General features: G+C 38.3%; 1 protein-coding gene across 8 annotated transcripts in view; it reads right to left on the bottom strand.

Annotated features, from left to right (window-relative positions):
- Positions 1 to 343: 343 nt before the first annotated feature.
- The window catches only part of LOC103176376 (RNA-binding motif, single-stranded-interacting protein 1), a 125,604-nt gene continuing 106,940 nt past the window's right edge, over positions 344 to 19,007 (bottom strand). For 6 of the 8 annotated variants that reach the window (XM_042336111.1, XM_042336113.1, XM_042336114.1 and 3 more), the window contains 10 exons: positions 17,800 to 17,957; positions 16,799 to 16,878; positions 12,464 to 12,579; positions 10,848 to 10,891; positions 10,365 to 10,458; positions 9,451 to 9,501; positions 6,057 to 6,167; positions 5,556 to 5,636; positions 3,824 to 3,911; positions 344 to 3,013 (listed from right to left, as the gene is read on the bottom strand). In XM_042336111.1, the coding sequence (XP_042192045.1) occupies positions 3,831 to 3,911; positions 5,556 to 5,636; positions 6,057 to 6,167; positions 9,451 to 9,501; positions 10,365 to 10,458; positions 10,848 to 10,891; positions 12,464 to 12,579; positions 16,799 to 16,878; positions 17,800 to 17,957 (816 nt within the window). In that variant the 3' untranslated portion in view covers positions 344 to 3,013; positions 3,824 to 3,830. The remainder of the gene's footprint in view (positions 3,014 to 3,823; positions 3,912 to 5,555; positions 5,637 to 6,056; positions 6,168 to 9,450; positions 9,502 to 10,364; positions 10,459 to 10,847; positions 10,892 to 12,463; positions 12,580 to 16,798; positions 16,879 to 17,799; positions 17,958 to 19,007) is intronic. The other 2 variants (XM_007889854.2, XM_007889855.2) reach the window with 1 other exon arrangement.

Raw genomic sequence — 19,007 nt, 5'->3', positions numbered from 1 at the left:
ATCATAATTTTGCAAAAACAAACCTCAGAACCTATTTTTTTCCCAATGTTTTATCCTGTAAATAATGACAGGAATTTCCAGATTACTTCATCAGAAAATTTACTAAACAAAACTTTCGCATGCAGAACGTCAGGAGAACTGGGAAGAAATGCAGGCAGATACTGAAGCGCTTTGAGACGCCTCAACAACGTGAGAAGGCGCTATATCAAATGCAAGGATTATTATTTGAGATATAACAAAATGGTAACAATTCCCACAGAAACATTAATTGGATTCTTAGCTCGTGAATAGCAGAACGAGAAATGAGATGAATACAACTGTAAGATAAAGTATTTTCACTTGGTCTTTTTTTTTATTCAAAAGTTTTCCAAAAGAAAAATGAACAGAAATACTAAGAGTAACAATCTAAATTAATTTACAGTTCAAAATTTTTTTTTTTGGCTTAAACAACACATCTCAGGAAACAAAACTACAGAATGAGTCATTTGGAACCGGACAAATAAGTTACCACTGCCATGTTTGTGGCACTAGTAAAACAAAAATAAAAAATTAACTCTCTTGATCATATAGACATCTCTATGAAAATCTTTTTCAAACAATCTGTACAAAAGGTCTTTCTTCATAAATTAAGCTTCTTTATAATTTAATGGCTGTCTAGTATGTGATGTTTTAGGTAATTGATTATTCTTTATGTACAGAGGATACGGTTTGCAAATCTTATCCAGATAAGAGTATGGCACTGAGTAGCCAATCCCACACAGTTAGAGAGACCTCTCATATTTCAGTCTTGAACAATCCACAACCACCCAATATGTGTCTGTAGCTCGAATTCTGGCAATCACCCAAGTACATGGAAGTGCTGCAATTTGCCTGGACTTTGACACAGCAGAAATATTCTAGGGAGTAAATGACCAAGTAATACCACAACTATTCTTATTTTTTAAAAAAAGTGTTGAGAATCCAACGAAATGTTATTTTCAAAAAAAAAATCCATCTTCTAAGCAGCAAATATTTTGAAACTATGAAATAGACTGATGACAAGAACTTCACACACTGACGTAGTATTACAATAATTCTGAAAAATAACTAAACACATGAAAAAACAACTTGTTTAATTAGCCCTAGCTCCCGAGCTAGAGTGATTTGGTCTGTTGAGGCAGGCGGGCCCAGCAACCTGACCCATGACAATAGCAAACACAACCTTGAGGTAGATAACTGACCAAACAGCTGATCAGACAAATGCACAGTCTCTTGGAAGACAACTTATTTTATAATATTTTTTTTAAAAAATACAAAAAAATCATGAATAAACAAGTGAGCTTCACCGACTCGATGTGAAATTAAAATAAATGATGCAATCAGGTGAAGCTCCATTATAAACTGCGATCAGTTATTTCATAGCTTCAAAATGTTTTCTCTCTCATTATTACCCTAAGTCTTTGTAGTGATGACAGTGGGGAAAAATAAAATGATATAAAGTGTGGCACTGCTTGGATCCAAACCTTCCTTTATGCTTCTTTGTGTCCGTACATTAAAAACAAATGCAAATGTACATAAAAAGGCACATCTAATCACAAACAGGTCCGGCATAAAAACATCAAAGAGTACAGAAGAAATTCAAGGCTGAGAGAAAACTTTTTTTTTATATATGACTGGTTGCTAGCTCATAGTTCTTTGGTAATATTAACTTTTAAAAGTGCCAAGTCTTTTTTTATATACCTAATAGAGAGCTAGTACCCATTCTAGTTCTGCCAAATCTCTCAGCTTATTTTCAATGAATAAAACTGGTTTAGCTTCTGTTTTTCTCTTTTCTTTTGCTGTAACAGCAATTCATCTGCTTCCTATCTTCTGAGCAATCGGAAATCAAAGCTTTAGCAATTATTTTCAAACTCACTAAAGCAGAGAAAAAAACATATTCTGTCATTCTGACAGCCCCACCTCCCCCCCCCCCAACCCCCTCTATCTAAATCTAAAACTACGACATCAAGTTATTTTTTTAAAAAGGCGCAAAGTTTTTTTTCATTTTCACCATTTAGCAGTGTTTCTAATTCCTTTCTATTACCAGAAATTCAACCCCACAAACTTAAAAACACTTCCTTCTGTTAAAAGTTCATCAAAGTCAGAAAATGTTTTTACATTCCACATGCAAATCTCCTCTGCCTAAAATTTCTATCTTAATTAGTATTTAGCTAAGAACAGTGAAAATTATTAAAAACATCTACAATTTTCTTTTAAAAATCATGATCAACAACTAATATCAACTCTACAAAAGGTCTATTATTGCTGCTTAACAAGGCATTTATTATGATCCACCTCATGTGGTCAAAGCACTATATCTTATATAGAACTTTAAAATGCCTGCATAAACAGCTAATTAAACAAGAAGTTTAAGGCAAATTGTAGTTCCAGCAAAAAAGAAAAAAAACTAATCGCATCACTCTATATCTAATAAAGTCAGAATCTAACAAAAAAGACACTATAAGAATGTAGCATTTCACAGCAATATCACTCACACAGCAAGCGAGGACATCGGTGGCTGATGTCTGGCCTAAGTTTCCAAATTCCAGAAAAAAATCTTAGCATATAATACAGAAGAAAAAAAAAGGAATTAATTAATAATTAAAATCATAACAAGTTCTCAGTCTGCGTTGAGCAATCTGTTAATGCACCTTGAATAATAAATTTCACTCTGTCAATCTGTGCAAACAGAACATTTATGTCACTATTTCAGACAAATTCTTAAAAATAAGCTTTCTTTCCTTACTAAAATAAACTTATTTTCCAGAGGTTTATTCACCCCCTTCAATGAATGTAAGCATTTATATGTACTTCACAGAACTTATACCAAAATAGTTTGTTTCAGTTGATTTTATTACAAAAAAAATATTTTTCAGAATCTGTGCAAAACGTTGACAAATTCTTAAAGCACAAGAGATCAGAAGAAGCCGTGATTGTTTCAGTCTTTGAACTTTCTTCGCCAAAGGGAAAGGGACCGGGGACCATCATTGCACAACTGAAACAGAAAAATATTATAAAGACTCTTACACATTTAATGAGTCAAGGAACATTTTCATTTGTGGTGCTCATCTATCACAGTCCTCTGGCATGCTCATTGTCCAGAAACAATAATAATAATAATTCTTGCCTTAATATAGCGCCTTACCATTTAATGAGTTTCCTGATTAGATACTGATTTTTCACCTGATTTCTTACATCAAGGCCCCAATCACCAACACGGGAATCTCCCCCCTCCCTTACTGCTGCACATCAATGCTTTCCCGTGAGAAACAATAGGAAATGCTGTTTAATCAGTGGGACTCGTCTCAGCGAAGCTTCCTTTGTTTTGACGTCCACCACTTTGTTGCTATAAAGCGCTCCATCTAGTGGTCATTGGTCAATGGTGTCCGGTCTGAACATCAGTTATCACAGATCCAAAATCAACATTTATAGGAGCAATTATAACCCCCGTAAAGTGATCCGCCAATTGACTAACAACCGGGAAAACAGAGGCGTGTGGAATAAGGAAACTTGCCCAACGTTTCGCCCTGCCCGGGATTCGAACCCGGGTCCTCTCGCTCGCTCCTCCAGTACTATTATTCATTTTGCTTCAATGACTTCCATTTCATCCCTCTGATCACTTATTTAATTGCCACTAAAGTACTCAATACGTCATTGATCTTGCTTCGAAATGAGCTTTAAGACACGTCGATCTTGGATGAAATAATTTTTTTTGTTGCATTTGACTTGAAAAGAACATCAATCACCTCAAAGGGAGATTATGTTGCTATAAATACAGTACCACATGTCAAACGTAAAGCACTACCTGGGGATTACTTGCTTTGCTGATAGGAGTACGGAGAATGTTCAGATGAGGTGTCCACAGTAACCTGCTGCTGTTGGCCACTCGGCTCCTGTGGTGATAATATACCATTAGAACATCAGTACATGGGGAGAGTGTATTACACAGTCAGTACATGGGGAGAGTGTATTACAGTCAGTACATGGGGAGAGTGTATTACAGTCAGTACATGGGGAGAGTGTAAACAGAGGCGTTTGGAACAAGGAAACTTGCGTAACGTTTCATCCTGCCCGGGAATCGAACCTGGGACCTCTCGCTTGCGAGGCAAGTGCTCTAACCACTGAGCTACAGAACTCCACATGTATGGGGAAAGGGGAGTGAACTGTTCTGCAATTAAATCATTTTCAGCATCTCACAATGAACCATCCCATGTGCTCACGTGGGTGAGGAGGCAAAATTAATCAGTATCTCTAAATACTGATACAAACACATGATCAGTTTGCTACAGATGGCACTAATATACAAAATCCCTGAACAATGAATCTCTTGAACTAAGGGAACCCAATATCCTGTCTCTGCTTCTTATATAAACTGGTGACAAATAAATAAAACACAAATTCAGATAATATTAAAATTGATACATTAATATAGCTAACACATTGATTGCTAAGTATTAGGCAGCACAACAAACATTCTTTGGTAAAATATAAGCTGTGTAATATAATTTAATATGTGCCTCATAGATATCCATTGTAGTAATAATTAAAATCACATTTAAGGTTCAAGAAACTAGGATTGCTGCGTGCAGTCTGGTTGAATTTATAATCATGGGAATTGACCTAGTAAAGTTACATTCATCAATTAAAAGTGTTCTGATGTGAATTAATTGCACATAAATTATACAAATTACCTCCCGAATTTTTGTTACAGAGATCAGTGAATGATTAGAATAACATAACGGAATGAAAGCAAAACAAGGACATTTGAAGGTTAGAGTGAAAGCTTCACAGAAAACCTTCAGGACTTATAAGGACGGCTCAGGAAAGAAGGTCCCTCTTCAACCCATATGATCTCATCTTTATTACAGCATCAAGCCGTTTCCTAAGAGGGCTCAGTCTCCTGGTCCCAGTCGCCCTTCCTGCTAACCCTTTCCAGCTGTTGATTACTCTCTATGTAAAGAAATGCTTCCCAGTGTCTAATCTGGTCTTGCCCTGCATAATGCTGACCTGGTGACCTCCTGTCCTGCTGTCTCAGTGAATCTCATCACAGAATCCCTCTGAGATGTCTCGTTTGAAGCAGGAACCCCCAATGTATTTAATTATTCCTTGCAGCTCATCCCTGTAACACTGCAGATTGGCCTGATCGCTATGGGACGATGGTAAGGTGGGTCTTTTATATTGTGCCAACCAGAACTGTGATCCAATACTGTACAGCTCAAACATGATTTCTCAACTCAACTGATTTGGCAATCGAGCATCCTTTTTACTTTTACATCCTCATTTGTTGCTGCTCAAGCTGTTTTGACATGATGAGCAATAACAGGCCTAGGTCTTTATCAACTTGGACAAATTCTGCCCCACCTTATGTGATGTCCATCATTTGATCTTCCTGGATAGGATCTGTATCCTTATCAAAAATTATTTGTGAAAAACCTTTTTTTAACATTTAAAAGCTCCAAGTTGTATTACATTTAGAAAGGAAACAAAGACACTGAACATGGCATGTTTGACATTGTGCTGCCTATAACATGACTCACCTCGACTGGCACACCAGCTGTTGGCACGTGTGTGTACTGGGGGATGTATGTTCCCTGCATAGCCGATGTTGCTGGCATGTACTTAAAAACACAAAAAAATCAAATTATAATAAAAAAAACACAATGGTGTGCACACAAATCCACCCTAGACAGTTAACATAGCACAGAATTATAACCTATGTATAATGGGAAGCATTTTAATGATACTTTTAATATAATAATAATCCTTGCATTTGATACAGTGCCTTATCAGGTCGTCGAGACGTCTCAAAGCGCTTCACAGAACACACTGTAAAGTGTAGCGACTATATTTCATTGGCAAAACGCGGCAGCCAATTGCGCACAGCAGCGTCCCCACAAACAGGGGTCACTGGGGATTGAGTGACCAAATTACTATTATTTTGAAGGGATTTTAAATGAAACTTAATTCTAAATTAATTCTCCCTCGGAGCATTTGGAGGTTAATGACTGTCAATGACTGTGGTGTGAATCCCCACTTACTGTTCCTGTGTTGCCTAATGAGAGGTGACTCATCTGCTGTGTCAGCGGACTGAGCATTGACGTTGGCTGCATTGGCATCTGATGCTCCATAGATGGCGGCATTACTGCTCCCTGAATCAAAGAGAAAAATGTGCTGAGGAAACTTTTTATTGTCATCGTTGACGGACAGTAAGAAATACGACATAAGTGACAAAGAGTGTATGACAGGTGTCCCGGGAAAGTGAGCTAATAGCACTGCTCTGGACTGGCATCTATTGCGCTGGAGGTAAACTCGTCTTGAATTGGTTTAGGAGTCAAGGGTTAGGACGCCCACAGTCCACACTGTAAGGGTTCGGTCGGGCACTCATTGGGACATTGCTCCATTTCAGACTGAAGTTCCTCCTGCAGTAACTGTCGTAACAAGGGTGTTGGGGGAGGGTTGGCTAGTTTCAAGGTAACGTGTGAAATTGAGACCTAGACCAAAACATATTATAATTGTGAGAAAACAGGGATTTTCAAATGAAACAAGAGGCCACACACAGGTAGCGTTGATTGCCTATCGTACTTGTAGCAAAGGGGATACACAGTATTTAGAATTATTGAACACAAAGGGATAAGATGTGATCTGGATTTAGTTGACGTAAACTCTAACTTTTGTGCCATTTTGAGCAGTTAAAGTTAAGAGTCTCTGCAGCCGTTGTTTTAAATGTACCAATTGTTTCACAAACACACGTGTTTCTGTGACGCGCACACACTTTCTGCTGAAATGGCTCCAGTTCACAGAGACCAGCCGCCAGGATTAGTTAATTGTGTTGTATCTTGTTCGAGTTCTATTTAAGAGTTTATATAAAAAGGTTCAAAGCCGGAGACATTTGGTCCAAAGGGTAGATTTTTTAAAAAATGTTGACACATAAACGTTACAGTCCCTCAACTGAATTGAAAAAACATCGCCATTGTCTAAAGCTATTGAAACAGAAAGTTAAATGGATCGTGCTGTACGCTCATGAGCTAATATTAAACACTTTACACACCACAGCTGCTGAAAAACGCTGACTCTCCAGAACACTAATTCACGTGTCTCTGACATCCTGATTATAAAACTCTCCCAACAGAACAAACTCATTTCACTGCTTCAGCTGAATATTTTTGGTCATTCATCATAAAGAGCAAATGTAGTTGTGAGTTAGCAGGTTTTAATGGTGAGCGAAAGCTGGATTATATATACAAATACACATACACACAAAAACACACACATACACACAAGGAAGTAGTTTGCTAATTTCACGTGGAAAAAAAAGAAAATGTGACATAGAAAAGAACCATTTCCTATTATAGCACAAAGTGGTTTAGTTTCATTGGCATATTTGCTCAGGTGTAGATTGGCAAACATTTTACCATTTTTATAAGTTGTGCTTTTAATTAAATGACTGTTAGATAAAGCATTTCCCATTGTTTGTTGTGCTTGTTTTGCAGTCCCAGAGCAGGGCAGTGCTATAACCTGTTAATTAGTATACACTATATACCAGGCACGGCAAATACACACTTGGCAGAAATTTCAGAACTCTAATTGCAAGGCTGTGGAAGACATGACTTGAATGGAGTTATTTTACTGCTGGAAGAAAATGGAAAATGACTGGGTGCGTATTCTGTTTGATACACAGAACACGTCACATTAATGACTAGGTTTGAGATACACAAACAGAAGACAACTTTACTACGAGAGCCAGCAGGAATCTAACACAATAAACCGCAAAACAGCATTAGCACTCCTGCAAACCCCCAACCTCAACATTCTCCTATAAATGTTCTGATAGTGAAATACAAGAACATTAACATAGTTTATCACCAATATCTTCACCAGTCGCCCATTCACAGAAAGGAAAATAATAATCTAGTCTGATCACGTGCTGGGACATGAGGACAATTCCAGGCACAAATATAATGCTCTGAGCTTATTCAGCTTCACCACAAAGAAGCTGAAATATATTTTTACATCAAATGTTTTGAATGGACTGTTATACAGGTTTGTATGTGAGGTTTCATCAGATACAATGAGTAGACACTGAATAGATACGACCAAATGACACAATCTAATGTTCCCGTCATTGTGTTATATCTCCTCACGCATTTTACCCAAGTGTTCATGTATTTTTAAATCAATTGTTTTGCATTATTTTTTAAATTGGGTGATGACGTTTGTGTTTCAGGGACAACATGAAGGCAGAGGAATTTGTACAATGTCCCGGTGACAGGCCCATTGTTCTGTACACGGAGAGAGACTGTTATCATAGCAGTACAGGGAGGAAGTGCTTCACGTAAAGCTTTGGCCCAGAAAGGCTCCTGGGACCATTAAGACATCTGTCCGGGCATTTACATTAGTCTCATTCTACCTCAGCCCACGCATGGGAACAGATTGTGAACGGTAGACATTACCTTCCAAGCAATAAAGAATAGCATAATCTTTACTAGCCTAGAATACACCTTTTATGAGATATTGAAAATTCACCCTCATGATCTTTAATAAATGTAATACTCAACCCTCAGATTATTATCATTATTATTATTATTATGGGATGCGATGAGCTGACTGTATAGTCTGAAACTCTGGCAACAAAGCATTTATGTCTTTACGAGACCAAAGTAAACATACTGCTTGTGTTGCTGATCGAACACTGCCCTGCTTATATTAGTTAGAAATCATTCCCTCAATTTCTTGAATAAAATGATCTAATTCACGTTATCAGAAAAGGCCCTTTTCAGTCTGATCGCTATCTTTTGAAACATCTTTCAGTGAAATTTCAGTTCATTGTAAATCAGATAAAATAGGAAAAATAATGGCTATAACATCTAAAACCTGCATGCGCCCTGTTCTGTTTTTGGGAAACGTTTAGCATCACAGACATTTTACAATAAAATTACACTTAACCAAAACATCTGTGAGAGATGCAGATGGTCTGAATCACTGCCTCCCCACGTACACAAGCATTTCCTACTCTCCATTCCACAGTATCTGTGGTGAGCGAGTGAATGAGTCAACTCAGGAGATGTTTGGCTTATTGTTCTCAGCTAACAATCACTGGTATTTTTTTCAATTTTCCCCAAGACTAGCAATTTGAATGGATATTAAAGCGATAGCATTAATTTTTTAATCAGACCATCTATCAAGTAAAGGTAATTGACACAAATTTCCTGAACAAAACCAGTGAGAAGATCTAACAGTACTTACAAGTAATATAATTTGCTTTGATGTCATTCCTACTTTTTATGGGTCGTGTGTTTGTAAACTGATGGGAAATGTTTGCCAAATACTGCTTCATGAAAACAGCTCTCCTAAAACAGTCAGTAAATCGTTTTGCTTTGAACTTCATTCCCTGCCAATCCAGACAAACAATTCTTGTGCCAAAAGTGGACTTACAGCATGTTGCATAAGGTAAGGTTGATGTGGCATCCAGGAGGTACTCTGCACCTGCAATGTAACATTGAGAGATCGTTCATCCTCATAAAAAGGCAAATAGTGGTCAACAGCAACAACAAATAGCATTTACACGGAGCCTGCCTTTCACGTCGGGAGCACATCCCAAGGATTTGGACCCGAGCTAGGTTTGGGATCAGGAGGGGTGGAGGGCAGGGAGAGTGGGGGTAGGAGGTTGGCTGAAGGCGCGGTCGAAGAGGTTTTGGAATGTGCCTTGAAGGAGGTGAGGGAGGGAGAGCGAGGGGAAGGGATCGTGGGATGGCGTTCCAAGGAGTTCGGCACTTTTCCAGTAGTTTACTACGTCAGATTGATGCCAACACTTGTCACGAATAGAGTGTGCAGAGAAGATGAAGCCAAAGTGGAATGGCACATTTTCAGTAATCCACGTAAATCAAAGATATTCTGGAATTACTTATTGATGGATGATAAATCTGTAGTGAATAAAACCAAAGTGCTGAAAGTACAATGGGCCTCCACCCACCCACCCCACCATGAAATCAGATGTGATCAATCTTCATCTGGTACTGAAAGCTCTTACCCTTGGATTGCCACGATTGAGAACATACGGCTGGCTACAAGTACTGAGATTCTATTCCAGACAAGAACATGTTCTGCACATACAGTAATGTGAAACAGTACACAATAGTAATGTCAGTAAACAGCTCCTCTCGTTTTACAACAATGAGCCATAACCATCTCAATAGTCCCCTTTATTCAGGAACAATGCGTCACACATCTCGTATCTAGCTATTGGGAACAAAGGAATGTCAGGCCCTCGGCTACTTTCTTATACATTTATTGTTAATGCAAATACTTGTACCTTAATAAGTACATTAGTACAGAGTTTTAATACAAACCTGATATGTTGAAACAGGAGACGCGATGTAGGGCGTAAGAGATGTCTGAGCAATCATTCTATTTGTTGCAATACTGTACGGTGTTGAATAGAATCTAAATAGAAGACAGGAAACTGCAGTGATCAGCACTATCCACATTTCACCTTGAAGCATAAATGCTACAGCATAATAATAACACACAAGACTGAACAGGAAAATAGCCATGTGAGGAATGGTATTGTAGTTTCAGTACAGTGTTTCAAATAATAATAATCCTTGCATTTGATATAGCGCATTATCACGTCATTGAGACGTCTCAAAGCACTTCACAGGATATTATGTAAAATGTATTGACTGTATATGTTGTAGGCGAAATGTGGTAGCCAATTGCGCACAGCAGTGCCCACAAACAGTCGTGTGGTGCATTGACTGTTTGTGGGACACTGCTGTGTGATCATTAACTGTATACTATGTGAACATTAACTGTGTACTTTTGTTACTTACCCATTTTGCATAGCAGTAGGATCATATGTGAGGGTCATTCCCGTCTGAAAGAGTCAGTATCACATTGTATTATATTAGATTTTGAAAATATACCCATGGGTCTTGTGTGACAATATTCAACTGCTTTTAAAATGTGTTAAACTACAGTTCTTCACAGTGGCTTTCAGCTACAGTATTAATAATAAATAATAATAATTCTTGCATTTGATACAGCGCCTTATCAAGTCTTCACACGATACATTGTAAAGTGAATTGACTGTATAGTTTATGGGCGAAACTGTACATTAATAGGCTCCCAACTCTCTATGGTTCACAAAAAACCAGAGAGAACAGAACCACGAGAACGTAACAAGACCTACTGCAATTTCTACTCGTGTCATATTTGACCAATTTCAGCAGATATTACATGTGAAGTACATTCATCATGGATTCTATTATATACAACAACTTCACTTATAGAGCACCCTTCACATAGAGCTGCAGTGGGGGGGGGGGGATTGATTGTCCAGCAAGTAAGAGGGGGAGGTGACATAAATGGTATTTAAACATAGGTAATAAGGGGGCGAGGGGCATGGATTGAGGCTGGAGATATTGGGGGGGGAAAGGAGTGAGATACGAGCAGGTAAGAGAGGTACTTGAAGGAGCTTGAAGGGATTTATATGCAAGGGTGAGGATCCTGGAGTCGATTCATACATCAAAACCTTTACAATTGCACAATACGTCAGATTTAGAAAGCTCCCACTTAAAGAGAAAGATTGTCTTAAGCCAGAAAACAGATGACTGCCACTTTGACGTATCTTATTTGTCCTTGGCTGAATTTACAATAACCATATGTGGCGTTAGATTTTCATTCAATTAGCGTCTTTAGAACATAGTGCAGAGTTTATCAGGCCTGGCATATTCCCAACAGTTACTCCACATTACTTTCCAATGTTTGTTGACTTCTTGTGTGGACAGTGAAGCATTCTAAGAATACATTATTATCCTGAATACTGTGGGGAACCAGCAGGAAAACTAGAGATATGTTTACATTCAGAATAATTGTTGTATTTACACTTATCTTGGCAGACCAAATGTGTTCCTACAAAATGTTCACTGATGCAAAAACAGTTCAGTGATATTTCTAAAAAATATTTTTTTTTTGAAAAATGCTACAAGGAAGTTTGCAATGATCGAAGGTTAGAGGGTCAGAGCCAGGCATCTTTTAAGTAGGAAAGAGGTGAATGGAACAAGATTTGGATGTGATATTTAATATAGAAGACTTTTGTTCCATCAATCTGGGCTGGATTGAAACCCAAATCCCAGAGATTAAAGTACCTCAAAACTCCACCTCACCAAGTCTCGTTATTAAAATACATCTAGTTATATAAAGAGAGGTCCTTCGATTTATTTCAGTTACACTTCATCATTACTTCCAGGTCTTCTTTGTTCGATTAAGTTCAGCGTTTGCCAAAGGAAGTGAGATACCCAGGTGTATTGAGGAAGCCGCTAAAACATTGCAATGTGATCTCTCAACAAAAGCCATACAGCAAGTGCAAAGGTTTCAGCTTTTACCATGGATTCTCCATTCAGTATTAACTTCCACACAAATAGTGAAACTACACGAGGAGACTTACAAGTCTCACCTCTCCGTCTCTGTGCCACGGTCGACCATTCTGCACATATTTGTTTTGGTTTTGTCGTTTCTTCTGACCGCCATCTGCAAATTTGCAGAGCAAAGGTTCTATGGGAGCTGGGGAGAAAAGGGAAACCGATTAAAGTAAGTTACAGTGTAATAATATAAAGTAGGACTGCAAAAAAATGTTCTCCCATACCCTAACGTATCACAGCTATGTTTCCTAAATCATAATCCAGATTTTGACAACATTTCGGGGAACTAAGACAATTTACAAACCATTGGAGTTTTGCTTCTCGGTTTATAATGGCATTAGAAGCCGGGCTGTGTTACAAGCTTGTAAACTAGAATCCCATCAGCTCACTGTTACTCTGAGTAAACAGTCTTCATTTGTCTCCTGGTGGTTGAGCAGCCAATTCCTATAGTAAATCAGGCTTCAGGCAGAATACAGGAAACAAATACGTCAGCTGCAGTGACCTCTGGAATGCCAGTCATGAAAGCAGTGCTCATAAATACCCTGTGTGAAAGATATTCACAGAGAATGTTGTGAAATCATTTAAAAAACAGTCAAAATGCCAGGAGAGTAAAGTACTCACAGATGCACAGGCAGAATGATGGGGCTGTTGTTTAGTATTTGGGGATTTTCTGAAATATCCATTTTTTTTGTCTCTACAGCTAAGTATTTCCCATTTGTGATGGTCTCAAATCTATTCTTGAACAGAAAGCTCCCTCCAGGCTCATGTTGAAACACGATCATGGGATCACGTTAATCACTTGAACTTCACTCTTGCTGAAGTCAGAATCCCTTTTATATGTTAGTCTTGTCACGTGATTTGTCTTTTTGTTTTGCTCCCAGGTCACCGAACATTAGAAGGAGTCCAAATTCCTTCTCAACTACCGAGAAAGACTCATTGATATATAAGCTTGTAGATTCAACTGTTTAAGTTTAAGCATTCACAGTGTTCGCACCCGTACACAGCTTACAACTCATTCCAAACAAACACTGGTTGGTTGAATATTGGTACAGGTTTCTAAACAACTCAAAGTTCTCAACTACAGAGAAAGTCTCTTGTTGGCACCCCCCACCTCAAACATTTGCCCTCAGTGTCCTGTGCATCTCACACCAGAATCGGGTGTTAATATTATTGAAAAGCCAATCGCATAAATTGACCCTTTGGGTAAATCACTTAACCACTCAAATCCACCAGCTTCCCATCTTGTGTCAAGAGTAGCCTAAAGTACAATCGTACTGACACTGTCTCCTTTTATAACACGTGGCGGCAAAATCACTATCCAAATATTGGCAATTTTTCACCAAACTTGTAGTATAGAATGTAGAAATAGGAACAGTCCACACACACAGACACACACACACATACCCACCCACACACACACCCACACCTCACTCCCATTTCACAACAGAATATCCAGTATTGGGAAGGAATTCACTAGGATCTATTCGGCAGATTTTATACGAAAGAAACGCTATGCAGGTTGGAAGCAAAGAGAGGACTTTGAGTTGAAACCTGTACCAATATTCAACCAAACAGTTTTGTTTGGAATGAGTTGTAAGCTGTGTACGGGTGTGAACACTGTGAATGCTTAAACTTAAATCTACAAGCAGCTCCTAATTGCTGGAATCTGCCTCTACTCTCTGACCTCTCACTTTTGACCCAATTTCCTTTTGTGAAACTGGGCCATGGAGGAGGTTCACAAGCTGCAGGAACGTGTGCTCACCTGATGAGAAACACATGAGTGCCGGCCACTCATACTGCAAATGCTTTGCTAAAAGATTAAAGGGAACAGACTATTCCCCTCTGTGGCCTCAGGAAAGTGCCAAGGAAGTCTATCAACTTCCATGCCAAATTCCACGCAATCAGTGGACAAAGTTGTGCTGTTCAAAGCATTCGGGGTGGAGGGAGGAAAACTGCCAAACATGCTAAAATTCTTGTCGTCTGTCTGGGCTGTGTAGCAACCAATTGCCAGCACTCTGCTACATTAGCTTACCCTACCTCACCCTACGTGCACACACAGAATATTGTGGAACAATCTAAATGCTATTTGATTTGAAAAGTTTTTTTCCCCCAATCTCAATAAATGTCTTGAAAAAGACACTTTAAAATAAGCAACTACCAAGTATGTTTGAGATCTGTATCAAAACCGCCACTTCCACCGGTTTTAAAATGTATTATGTTGACTCCTCCCCACCTCCACGCTGTGTGGGACGCTGTTGTACCCAATTGGCTGCCTCGTTTCACCCACAAAACACACAGTCACTACACTTTACAGTGTATCCTGTGAAGAGCTTTGAGACGTCTCGAAGATGTGATAAGGTGCTGTATTAAATGCAAGGATTGTTATTATTTATTATTATAATTGGCAAAACCAATGTTTCTCTAAATTGTCTGGTTGCTGACTGTACTTATTAAACTGATAACAGGAAGGCTGTTCTGTTCCTTTTTCTAAAATAATGCTATTCTCTCCCCAAAAGCTCTGGCCTTGGCTGCCTTCAGGAGTGAGATGGCATGACACGGCAGGACAGAGAGATCACAGTTACTGACTTCAAATTCAGACGCACTGCATTGGTCCGATGTGATTGGAAACATAAACCCACAATAACACTTTAGGACGCACCAAGACAGTAGGACAAGATGACTCAGGTTAAGCTTTGCGAAGGGCAATTACAGACAGGATTCCATGTACTCGGAGAGTAATTAATGACTGGAACAGGTGCCACGAAGGGTGGGTGAAGCCATGACATGGGATTTATTTATGAATATAAACATCATTATAATAATAAAACTCCATAGTTGGTTTCCAATTTGATCTAAAAGAGGTACGTTGATGTAACAGGCTAAGCATATGGTTGACTTGAATCACAGGCTGTGGGAATGAATTTTAGGCCCTCTTTGATGCCAGAGATAATTGTGGTAGGAATTCTAAGAAAAAAGGAGTGCTTGAAAATTACCGAGTTCTGTAAATTGAATTTAAAACTGACAACAGAATAGAGATCTGTGCCTCTGGGCCTCCTTAGCACTTTGTAATCAGCTAGGTTTCTAATCCTTGAGGACATACCAAATCAAGAACATATCTGAAACCACTCGACAAACCAGAATTGCTCTCAACTTCCCATGCAACAATTCAGCATTTTCACACACACTGCTGTGCGCAATTGGCTGCTGCGTTTCACCCACAAAATACACAGTCACTACACTTTATAGTATATCCTGTGAAGCGCTTTGAGGCATCTCAGCAATGTGATAAGGTGCTATATCAAATCCAAAAAATATTATTAAATTTATAATACAATAATCCTTAATAATCTGTATTTATTATAATTAAGATAATTTATTATTTTTATAACTTCCATCTTTGTGCAGAAATTGTTTGAATTTTTATTTTTAACTTCTAATATGTGAACATTAAGCATGTTGCAGGGCACCAAATTCCACCAAGTCTTAGCCCAGAGGACCATTCAACCTAAAATTTAAGATCACACAGATTTGTAGAAATTCTTAAATTTAATCCTAATTTGAAAGCCAGTTTCCTGCAGTTCTTAAAAAAAACTTTCTTAATTAAGGCTGAATATAAGAATTCTCCTCAGTTTTGCATGATCTTAAATTCTAAGATAAAATGGTTTTACAGGCTAAAACGAGTAGATGTTTGGGGTACTATTACTATTACTACACAGGTACTATTAATTTAATCCTCTCTTCTTCCAACTCTAGGATCCAATTGTGAATCTCCTATTTTCTGCAGAATTGCTAATATCTACCAGCTACAGTTTCACACAGCTAACAAGACAATACTTCTAGTGCGGTTCATTAATTACCATTAAATCTCTCAAAAGTCAATCTTTTCCTCATTAACAAAGTAACAGGAGAGAAATAATTATTCTTGAATGTCACAAGTTTAAATTAATTTGATTGTGTGTGCAGGTAATAATTCGCTGGGTAAGTAAAGAGGGATTGTAACCCACACAGTAATTAGAGGAGTGTAAATATTACCCCTTGTTCAGTAAACACCAGACTGGGGCAATAACTGAACTCAGTCCTTAAGAAACTGTGACCAGCAAGCCAGTGTGATTGGCTTTGCCTAGCAGCTACTACATTCCACCCACAAACACACACAGTCACTTCACTTTACAGTAATAATAATAATATTACTTTACAGTATATTCTGTGAAGCGCTTTGTGACGTCTGAAAGACATGATAAGGCGCTATATCAAATGCAAGGATTATTATTATTATTCCAGGCAATTTTTTTTAAACCATCAACAATTAGTTGCTACAATCCACATGTAAACAGTTTGACCAAAAACTGAACAGATCTCACCAGGGACACCAGGCAGGGTCTTAATAAATTTGCCGTTAAAATGCGCTATGACCGCTTCGCATTTCTCGGTGGATTCCATCCTGTAAAAAAGAAACGTGACTCAAATGAGAAAGAATTATTCTTGAATGTCACAAGTTTAAATTAATTTAAATTAATCCATCGCTAAACTACACAGTGGTAGATTCTCAAAGTTGTCTGAAGACATTACAACTATTAATCTTTTGGACCTTTTTCTGTTAAGATATATAATGAAGCATATTTTTCTGAGTAATGTTTTCAGATTTTTTTAAATCTGTCAACCACTAGTAAATGCTTATCATCATACTTCCTTACTAATAGACAATTGTGGGCCTGGCTTCGGTTCCTGACAACCACACACTACACCACTGGAATGCTCTGCACCAAATGTGTCTGAACTGCAATGATCCTACAGGAGAAGGTTAGTGGGAATCTGGAACTCTCTCTCTCTCCCCCAAAAGGCTGCAGATTATGGCTGGATCCATTCACATTTTCAGGACTGAGGTGGATAGATGTTTGTTGGGTCAGGGGATATGGGGCAAAGGCGGGTAATTGGAGTTGAGGTACAGATCAGCCGTGATCTAATAGAATGGCCTCCTCCTGTTTCTAAGTTCCTAAAAGGCCCACACTGCACAACAAACAAGTCAGGTGGCAATCACACTCACCGATAGTCTATTGTATGTCCAGATAATGTCTACTTTATAAAGGATCTCGAGTGATCAGTGATCTGCAGCTATAAATCACATAGAAACTACAATCTAATAGTGAATTATTCTGATGTGCATAGAAATCCTCTCCTACAAATAGAGAAACTGTTTAGTTCTCTTCTGTACCCGTGGAGACTTTGATCTTCTTAGGTCTCAAATGTGTCGTGGATAAGGATTCTCTACTTAGAATGAATGGGACAAAACAGTTAGGTGCTCAGCATGGAGTGGTGCTAGATATACTGAACTCTACATCTAAAATGTAAATAGTTGAAATACCTTGCAAATCCAACTCCACGACTCGTGCCATTAGCATCACGCAGTATTCGTGTCGAGATGACTTGTCCGTAAGGTTTCAGCAAATTCTCCAGTTCTTGTTCATCCATGGCAAGGGGCAGGTTGGAGATGTACAGGTTAGTGGGATCTTGTTCCTGTTGCTGGAACAACAGTAACTGTAATGAGTATAGTGATCTGAATGTTCATTCTGCATGTTTACATTCTCACAGCACACATACACACACGTAGACAAACACAGACGAACACACACACAGACACACGCACACAGACACACGCACACAGACACACGTCAATTGTAAGTGATCCTTCACTTTGTGAGTGTTGACCATTCCCTGTATACAGCAGCCCCCTGTATAGACCTTAGACCATGGGAGGGGAGAGAGTTACATAAATCACGCGTGTCATTAGATTTTGACCTGATAAAACTTAATTTACCTCCTCAAATTGTTTGCACCACCAACAACAAATTACATTTGTATAGCGCCTTTTGTTTGTGAGTGTGCGCGCGTGTGCGTGTGTGTGGTGAACACTAATCTGTGACCGACTTAATCACTCTGTTTAAATATTGTAATTGAAATCACAGAATTGAAAAAAATATTTAAAATGTATCACATTTTCAAAAATCAACTCATTGTATATTTCACAGCACATGTTAATAGCTGCTCATTGTCGAGTGCTTGTTTTCCAATTGTTGTTCTTTCGAAGTACAGAATATGAACAACCAACAAAAATACATAACCACCTCACTTTACACTTTACAGTAAATCCTGTGAAATGCTTTGAGATGTCCTTCTGATTTGATATAAGTCGTATGTAACGCAAGGTTTATTATTATTCATCTATCAAATCTGCAGATCAGAAAAGCAATCAACATTAATCCCATTAAAACTGACAAGAAATGAAGTGCTTCATCTTGTTCTGCTCATTCATTTGAAAGGTTTCCTTTTTTTAAAAAACTGAATAGCAAATCTAGAACCCCTCTGTCATAAGCCTTTGCAATTTCATTCTTAGAAAAATGTACTGATACATTGCTGATGAACCTGAGCTACTGTGGTATTATTATATTATTATTTTCTCCACTTTTGCTGTAAATGAATCATTAAGTTGATTTGAGTCTGTGGCACCTTTACAAGTATAATGAAATGCTGCAGCTCCAATTCCTACATACCCCGTCTGCTCCTGCTGGTATT

This window comes from Callorhinchus milii, unplaced genomic scaffold (genome assembly GCF_018977255.1).
Source record: "Callorhinchus milii isolate IMCB2004 unplaced genomic scaffold, IMCB_Cmil_1.0 Scaffold6, whole genome shotgun sequence".
In the NCBI taxonomy this organism is placed as follows: Eukaryota; Metazoa; Chordata; class Chondrichthyes; order Chimaeriformes; family Callorhinchidae; genus Callorhinchus; species Callorhinchus milii.
This window is presented reverse-complemented; position numbering and strand designations above follow the sequence as displayed.